Below are 9,241 nucleotides of genomic sequence, written 5' to 3' on the forward strand. Positions count from 1 at the left end.
TTTGTGGGGCCTTAAGATCCCTGTTAAACCATAATTATGCATAAGATAAGACCACCTCAGTTCATAGAAAAATCACCATTGTGAAAACGATACCCTTCTAGGTAGTGATTTCTGGAAAAATCACGATGGTGAAAACGATGAAGCGGTTTTTAAATCAAAACTTATGCCTAATTTTTTTTCTTTCTTCTTCAAAACTGTTCAAACAACGTCAACTTTGTGAAATAAAACTGCCTTTCTGGGGACCTCTGGGCACAAATGTTTTCCGTTTTGAACGCCGAAAATAAAGGGAAGAAGAAGGAAATAGATATCTAAAAAAAACCAGTTAACTAACTTTAAGAAAATTATATTCTCCTTCTCGCTCTCTGTGTTGCTTCTTCCCATTCCCTCCTTTCCCCCTCTCCCCTTATTTTTTGGACTTCCTAAACCTTCCCTCCATCATCATCTCAGGCTCTCTCTCCTGACAAGGAAGGCAAAGCGGAAAGCCTGGGATTGAGGTTGCGCAAAAAAGAGAGAGAGTCTGGGGTCGAGGTCGAAAACAAAATGGCGAAGGTACGGCGAAACCGTCGCAAGTTCCATCTCCCGGCTGTAAAACCCAACGAAAAAGATAAGACTGATACTCTGATGCCAAATGAGGTAGATAAATCATCCGTGCACACGTTAATGATTGGTTCTGAAACATTATTACAAATCTAAAATAAAAGCTTAATTATTTTTCGTTGACAGTCTACTCTTCCAGCTATATTTCCCATTGATGGACTGTTTAATCCAAGCAAATCCATTAGTTCTGAGACTACAGATGTTAAAGAAGTTCAGAAGCTTCAAGTGAATAAAAAGGACAAGAGAAAGGAAAGGCATGAGCGATTTTTACAAAGTGGGTCTTATTTATTAAAAGTAGTAGTAGTTTTAAAAGCTTTCTTTACATTTCTCTTTGATCTTCTTTTGAATATCAGAATGGTGAACACATGGCATGCTTGTTTCCCTTTGTTCCGCATAGAGCTAAATGCTGCCAGACGTGTAGAAGAAAGAAGCAAAAAAGCAAACGAAAGGTCCAAGACAGTTGTTGTTGGGGACATGGAACCACTATTATCAGCTCTTCCTACTATTAATGTACCAGAACTTATTAGAGGTTCAAAAAGCTCAAATAATAGGTAAGGTTTTAAGATTTCCAGAAACAGAATGGAGTTATAATAAACTGATGTTTTAGGATGACGGGTAACTCTAGTTGTGCTCCTGCTTTGTTCTCAATCCTGTCTAAATAATTATTATACATTGAACTCACTATCTCTTTTCTGATTGGCCAAAAGTGTACTGTGAAGTTTCAAAATCAGCACCTGTGACGTCATGTAGCTGCAGATTATACAATAATCTCGTCAAGGACATTCAAGGTCATGGGCAATCATGTCATGTATGACCGCGGTGCATAATTTCTAAGGTTAATCATGTCAAGTTTGCATGCTTTGTGTTGCTTGCTGTCAGTGAAGAAGCAAAAACATGACTTTGATTTTTTTTTTTGTTCATTGTATAATAAAAGAATTGTTAGTTTCAGTTTTTGTGATATCCAGAATAATCAAGGTCTTGGTAAGGGTTATAACTCCTACCTGGAACTTGATTATTCTGGATATCACCAAGACCTCATCCAATAATTGTTTTTAATAATAATAATCATCATCATCAGCATTATCGTTGTATCTATAACAAACTTCTTGATTGTGATTGGTTATCCTTACACTTATTTGTCACATAATTGGCGCATGATTAGGTGGGTGTCCAATTACAAGTGTTCAGTTTCAACAAGTTGTAATTGGGTACCTGTAATTGGATACCTTCACCATTCACAGGCAGTGTTCCAGATAAGTGAGGGGTCTTGGGTCAAAAACCTGACAAGATCAGCTACACGACCCGATAAATTAGTAGAAAAATTATAGTGATTTGGTGGGAGCATTGGAAATTGACCCGTTAGAATTCCTTTTTGGCACCCAACCTTTAAAACTTACCTGGAACCCTGTTCACAGGTCAATTACAGTTATGGAAAGCGCTACTCACTTTTTTGCTTAAAAGAAGTTCTCAAAAGACTTTTTTAATTTCGAAATTTTGTTAATTGGGCCTCGTGTCATATAATTCAGGGAGTAATCCTGCTCACAATGTCAAAGCGGCACTCATGCTATGCACTCGTCCGATTTTGAAATTACTTACATGATTACTCCCTGTGATATACTCCACCTGGTCCAATTACTATTACTCATTACTATCCATAAATCAGAAATGTATCTTGTAGGTCCATAGAAGTCTTGTTATTCTGGTGATGGTCTTCATTATTATTTGATTATTGTCCATATTTACAGTCTTGTATGTTTAGTTGACATCTGTTTTTTGTCTGTATTTTTTAAAATATCTTTTTATATTATCTCAAAAGAGGAACATGAAATACCAGGTAGATATGACAAGTACCTTTAATTAGAGGTTATCAGAGAACAATCTGATTTGACTGTGTGTCAAATATCATCATTCCTTCCTCCCCCATCTCCTTGAAAATGTAACAATAAATAGATGAAGGCAAGAGAAGAGTTGCTAGAAACTCCATACAGAACTTTGAAAAATGACAAACCTTGCTTTGTGAGGCAACATAGTACCTGTTGAGTCTATAGAGAAAGATTTTTCATCTCTATAGTTAGGACCTTTATAAATAACTGGTATTATTTGGACAGACATGAAAACCTTAATTTAAAATGTCTATAATATTGAATTACCCTGCAGTAATGGAAATGAAAAAACAGCAAGCAAGAAAAGTAAAATGAGTAAAAAAGCCCGGCAAGCTCTGCAGTAAGTCCTTTATAATTACACTGTATCAAGTTTATATATATTTATGTTGTGTTGTTTGATGTTTAAGAGCAGTTTTGAAGCCTAGACACACAGCCAAGTACATACATGAGGGTTCTGTATAACTTAGAATGCCAATAATACAAGTCATATTCTTTTACATTGAAGTTTCAATCTTTATTCTTTGAGCTGCAGATAATTTGCAACGTTTGCCATGTGTTGGGTGCTACCGTGTAGCTTGAAAGTGTGTATGTGTTTTTGCTCATTTCCACTACAAAATGCAGAACATAGTGGGTAATGTAGAGGTAGAAAGTAAGGAAAAATCCAGAGGTAGCCCAAGAAGAATTTATAGGACATCAGATTTGGAAACAAAAAGGTCTTAGTGTTATTAACCAAAGCTTAAGAGTGAGATTGATAACACTTACTTTTCCCAGCTTGATTTGATCCATTGTCCTGGTGCTGTTGTTTGACATTAAAGAGACTGTGACAGGATCAGGACAAGAAATAAAATAAATGAATAAATTCCAATATTTAAAGAGGGAGCCACGTCTTTCATGCGAGTCCTCTAGTCTGGTCAAAAACTGAAACAACACCACTGGGATCCAGACAGACAACAAGACACAGAAAATCAGAAAACTAATTTCATTTTATTGATCTACTTTAACCTAGGTTATGGCAAGATCTTTTAGGTGTGAATTCTCATACAAACCCTTAAAGATTGTGAATAGCTTATTTTCCTATGGGTTCAGCTTACAACCTGAGATTTGGAACTCAGAGACTGTTACGCTGGTAAAAGACAAGAAAAGCTGCTGGGGGTACATGTTTTACAACATGTTCAGTAATTTAATAACAATGGTAATAGTGGGAATTATTTTCTGCCGCTTTCCATAGTTACTGTCATGTCTATAACAGCAAGTTGGGTGTCTACAAGGATGAGTAAACAGTTGCCCACCTTGTGAAAAGACCTTGATTAACCTTTTTGTCTCCATGTTCTTTTACAGAGCCAGTGAAATTGCACATTTCCAGCAAGTTCTAAAACACCCTGCGTTTAAAGCCAACCCACTTGGAGCCATTTCTGAGCATATTAAAAATGCTGTCCAAAAAGAACTTGAAAATGTGACTTAATGTAAGGAATTTAGAAATTGCAGTTAATAAAATTGACAGTCTCTAAACATGTATAATAATGTATATCATTTGTAAACAAGTTATCCTAAATTTCTTGAAGTTCAAGTTACCATGGCAACTGCTTAAGAGTTATTTGTGGGTTTGGGGTTTAGGGTTAGGTTAGGTTATGGTCAGGTCATTTGTTTATTTTTGAAGAATGTAATCAGTACATGTCAAGATTAACTTTTCAGTAAGTGTTAAAATTGTTGAAGTGGATTTCTTACTTACTTTGTCCTCTTTATTCCTGATGGAACATACTATGATTATCAGTTGAGTAAGGTGCGATGAAAGTTTGGTGACCAGGTTTTGAAATTCAACTTGTGTTGTTGTCACGGGCAACTGGCTCTGTTTCCAGTGGCAAGTTGTCAGCCTTTGATGTCAATGGCAGCAAAGTGCACAAAGTTGCAGGCAACAGTATTGTTACCATTGGAAACAAGGATAGCAGCCTGTGGCAACACCTTAATTTTAAGTCCAAAACTTTGTCAATTGTAGTAGGTCTTCAACAAGCGCTGGTCACCTTACCCTATTAAGTTTTGTGCAACACTTTTTGCCTCATGCCACTTAAGCTGTTTCTCTTCCAACTCTGCCATTCGTGTGTGCCTCCAGGTGTAATGGAGTCAGACTCTCCCTCTTTGGTGCTTCCCCTGTGGGTTAGTGTGGAGGGGATTAAGAGAATCAGTCTTAAATTTTCTGGGGTCACCTGAAATAAGCCCACAAGGCTGAAATTAAGGGTGTTTTCAATGGCTTATACTATTGCTATGGCAGCCTTTTGTGTCACAAAAAATGCCATAGCTTGTTTATCAGTGATTGGGCATTTGTTTGTTACCATTATTGTAGCATCAACTAAAAACAAGAGGTAACAAAGAAGTGCTGAAAAAATCATGTCATGTACCACCTTATTGTCCACCATCAACTGTTTCCTGGCTTTTACTGAAGCTCCTTTAAAATAAAATACTACTGACCTCAAAAGTCTGTTTTAAAACGGGTCCCACTTGTAAAAATGGGTCCTTCTTGTAAACATAGGCACGCAAGGCGTGCAAGAGTTATTTTTTTGCGTGAAGTGTCGGAGATAGGAGCATTCATGGTACAGTAATGATTTGGTTAATTGACATTTTTTCTTTGGTTGCGATGTTACATCGGTCATGGTAAGATAGCTAAATAGTAAGCCATAAAATGTTTGACTGAACAAACTACAGTAATCTGACATGTCTCCAGATTAATGTAGATACCATCTTATTTTCTAACAGGCAATTTGATTCGTTCTTTGATACAACCCGGTGTGACACGCACACATGCATAACTCCCTCACTCACCGATCACATAACCCTTCCAACCCCCAAGAGGAATTTTGGCTCAAAAATACTCAAGTTAATTTAGGGACTTTTTCGCATTTTATATGAGACGTAAGTTTACCTTTTCACACAACACAACACAACTTCACCGAAAATAGAAAGAAAGAGAAAAAAATCTCTGACACATTGAAAGTCTGATTTAATTAAATTGCACTTTAACTTGGTGCCGTGCAGTCTTCAAAGAACATTTGAACAGTTTTCATACTTTTTACCTTAAAAAATATCGGACTGAAATGAATGTCATCAAATAAAACTATTAAACTTCTGCAAGAAAGGGCCACACTTGTAAAAATGGGTCACTTAACTAAAATCCTCAGCCTAACCCACAGAAAATGTCAAAGTAAACCCAATATATGAATACTTCCTCCTCTTTTATAGAAGAACTTGAAAAAATGGGTCACACTTGAAAAAATGGGTTTCACTTGGAAAAAAGTGTCACATCTGTGAAAATGGGTCACACTTAGAAAAATGGGTCTCATTTGGAGAAATGGGTCGCACTTGGAAAAAAGGGTCAAATGTGTAAATGGGGGTCACTTATTGAAAAAGGGGGCTCGCACTTGGAAGAGAGGTCACACTAAGTAAAACGGGTGACACTTGTATAAAGGGGCCAGAACACTTGGAAAAATGGGTCGCACTTTCAAGAAAGGGCCGCACTTGTAAAAATGGGTCACTTAACTAAAATCCTCAGCCTAACGGAACCCACAGAAAATGTCGAAGTAAACCCAATATATGAATACTTCCTCCTCTTTTATAGAAGAATGAATACGGCCGTTCTGAACTTTATCGGGATCAGATCTTCTCACATACCATTTACCTTTACAACAAGAAATTTGATTGGCTGTTTATAGTAGATCCAATCTGATTGGTGTGACATACATACATCTCTCACTCACTCACTCACTCACTCACCCATTGACCCGTAACATACTCGACGCGCCGACTAAGAGGTATTTTTTTGTAAAAAAAAATAACTCAAAAATGGGTCACACTTGTAAAAATGGGTCACACTTGTTAAAATGGGTCTCACCTGTTAGAATGGGTCACACTTGAAAAAATGGGTCACACTTGAAAAAATGGGTTTCACTTGGAAAAAAGTGTCACATCTGTAAAAATGGTTCACACTTAATATGATCACTCTTGGGAAAATGGGTCACACTTAGAAAAATGGGTCTCATTTGGAGAAATGGGTCGCACTTGGAAAAAAGGGTCAAATGTGTAAATGGGGGTCACTTATTGAAAAAGGGGGCTCGCACTTGGAAGAGAGGTCACACTAAGTAAAACGGGTGACACTTGTATAAAGGGGCCAGAACACTTGGAAAAATGGGTCGCACTTTCAAGAAAGGGCCACACTTGTAAAAATGGGTCACTTATGGAAAAACAGGGATCACACTGGGAAAAGTGGATCATACTTGCAAAGAGTCAAACCTGTAAAAATGGGTCTCACTTAGAAAAATGTGTCTCATTTGGAAAAATGGGTTACAGTTGGAAAAAAGGGTCAAATGTGTAAAACTGGGTCACACTAAAATGTGTCATTTATCGTAAAAGAGGGTCACTTATTGAAAAAAGGGGCTCACACTTGGAAAAGAGGTCACACTAAGAAAAACAGGTGACACTTGGACAAAGGGGCCAGAAAACTTGGAAAAATGGGTCACACTTTTAAGAAAGGGCCATACTTGTAAAAATGGGTCACTTATGGAAAAATGGGTATCACGCTGGGAAAAGTGGATCATACTTGCAAAAAGAGTCAAACCTGTGAAAATGGGCTATACTTTGAAAAAAAAATGGGTCACACTTAGAAAACTGGGTAACATTTGGAAAAAAGGATCACACTTGGGATAATGGGTGTTTCTTAGACACAAATAACTATGCTCATTTGTTATGTTTAAAACAGCAGTAAAAGATTGTCATGTATATGGAAAATGTCTCTTCATGTATTCATGACTTATGCATGACCATTTTGACTTTGTGGTTTGAGGATCCTGTTCATGATATTTTGAAACTGCTGTTAACATGGACCTTGGCACACTACTGAAGAAAAGTATTTTCTGCTCAAAATGACATGTTTAATTTATATTAGGTTTGAGCAGTCGGGGTTTATTGAAAATGATTGCAGATGAAAAACTAATAATATAATAATTATAATAATAAATTAATATTTTAAGAGGGGGCCCCCAATTACATAGAGGTGATTTTCAGGGGGTCCTTTAAAAAATAAAAGTCTAAAATATACATTTAATGTCGAAAATACAGAAGTAATAAAAGCTAAGGAGATGAGACTAAAACTCAGGTTTCAAGCTAGCACTAGGATTCAAAATACTGCTACTAAAAAATAGAAAAATTCAGCGCGATGCGTGATTGGTACCTCCCTACGTGCAACGACCTGAAAAGAAAGCCATTTCAACAGATGTCTGGGATCAATAGAACATACATCCCTCTTTCTTTAATTTTCAAATTCGTTATTGCCTCCAGTGCAAAATGATCAAAACGTATAAAAACTGAGAGACAGAGTCCCGCCTTTTTCAAGCAGGCTAGTCGCGCGGTGACGTCTTGTTCCCGCGGTTTTTGCGCAATTGATTTTTGGAGGAAGAACTGGGAAGTAGAGCCTTGTAGATTTTGATCTCGGCTGACTGAAGCTTCCTTTCCTTCGAGTCTACAAATGCGAAGGAAACTCTAACCTTCGATCAACTGTATTTGGGTATTTACGACAAGGAAAATCTACTTAAACTACTTTTGTTTTCACAATGAGTCCTTTCTGCGCTTTTTGTGCCTTGTTGACGATCAACATTGAAAAACGTTTGAAGACCTCAACAGACAGGTGTGTCGAGAATCTCTTTTTCTGTATAAGCTTTATACCTCGGCACCTTCTATATCTCACAATATAATAAAAATAAGAATGAAATGGTTAAATACCTTCAGTTATACGCCAAAGTTTAATTACTTACCTTCGTATTTTGTACAACAATTTTAGAAGTTGGTGCATTTGCTTATCTTTCGTTCAACTGTACTTGACAAAGTCGACAAACTCCTAATTATGTGCTGTCAGGGTATTGAACCGTTTGCTATTATGCGCTGACAAATGTTTACTTTTGCTGTTTGTTTAAGCGACTTAAGCATGGTAGGAATTAGAATAAATTAGATTTTCAGTTTGTTCTACTTTGAACTACGCGTTTGCCAGGTTTGCACTCGCCCGAGGTTGGCCTACATATATTTGTGGTTCTTAATGCAGTTTATCGAGTTATGCTGTAAAGCGATTGGGAAGGGTTAGAATTCTTTGCAATGTCGAACATTGAAAATACTAATCATGGCGACCCGTGTAAGTACATTTTCGGTTTATCTTGTGTGAATGCCACGGGATGTTCATTTGTATAAACTAACTCTCCAGATTAGTTCTTTGATTTAATTTTAACCTGTTCCGTAGTTTCATTTAGATGTCCCGTTTTAAAGTTTACACATTTATTTGTAGTTCATAATGTGAACAAAGTTAAACTGTATTGAGAATGTCTGGAAGGATGTCTTGCAATTTTCAACAATCAACAGAGCCTTAGGTTTTAGGTTCAACCTTAAACTGAACTTCATCAGTCACATTTCTCCTTAAAACTATCATTTTATGCTATTAGTACTGAACATCAGACAAAATTAATCAGTATTTATGTATTCTTTTAGCTTTCCAAAGGCTTTTGACTTGCCTTGAACAGATTCGTCATAAACTTGATAGACGTGAAAATGATAACCAATTCTTCTGCAACTACTTCCATAGTGAAGACTTTCGAAAACTTCTCAAGGTAAGGAAAAACAAGTGGCGTGTGGAGGAATGTACTCATGTAACTCATACATGCTCTGCTTCTGGTCGCAGGTATAATTTCCTGTTATTATCAAGAAAAAATTGTAAAGGTTTAGACCCAATGGGC

At 36.9% G+C, this 9,241-nt stretch overlaps 2 protein-coding genes across 3 annotated transcripts in view; both read left to right on the forward strand.

Annotated features, from left to right (window-relative positions):
- The first annotated feature begins 483 nt into the window (after positions 1 to 483).
- On the forward strand, positions 484 to 4,001 carry LOC110048036 (ribosome biogenesis protein SLX9 homolog). The gene is made up of 5 exons (XM_020753802.2): positions 484 to 633; positions 724 to 871; positions 995 to 1,148; positions 2,755 to 2,820; positions 3,819 to 4,001. Exons 1-5 carry the CDS (start codon positions 541 to 543, stop codon positions 3,940 to 3,942), a joined length of 585 nt encoding a protein of 194 aa, XP_020609461.1. The 5' UTR covers positions 484 to 540; the 3' UTR covers positions 3,943 to 4,001.
- Positions 4,002 to 8,462: 4,461 nt separating this feature from the next.
- The window catches only part of LOC110048029 (MAGUK p55 subfamily member 4-like), a 16,174-nt gene continuing 15,395 nt past the window's right edge, over positions 8,463 to 9,241 (forward strand). Inside the window, exons 1-2 of one of the 2 annotated variants that reach the window (XM_020753790.2) lie at positions 8,463 to 8,646; positions 8,997 to 9,115. In XM_020753790.2, the coding sequence (XP_020609449.1) occupies positions 8,610 to 8,646; positions 8,997 to 9,115 (156 nt within the window). In that variant the 5' untranslated portion in view covers positions 8,463 to 8,609. The remainder of the gene's footprint in view (positions 8,647 to 8,996; positions 9,116 to 9,241) is intronic. The other variant, XM_020753789.2, reaches the window with a different exon arrangement.

This window comes from Orbicella faveolata, unplaced genomic scaffold (genome assembly GCF_042242905.1).
Source record: "Orbicella faveolata isolate gen_17 unplaced genomic scaffold, um_ofav_v1 contig_27, whole genome shotgun sequence".
Taxonomy (NCBI): Eukaryota; Metazoa; Cnidaria; class Anthozoa; order Scleractinia; family Merulinidae; genus Orbicella; species Orbicella faveolata.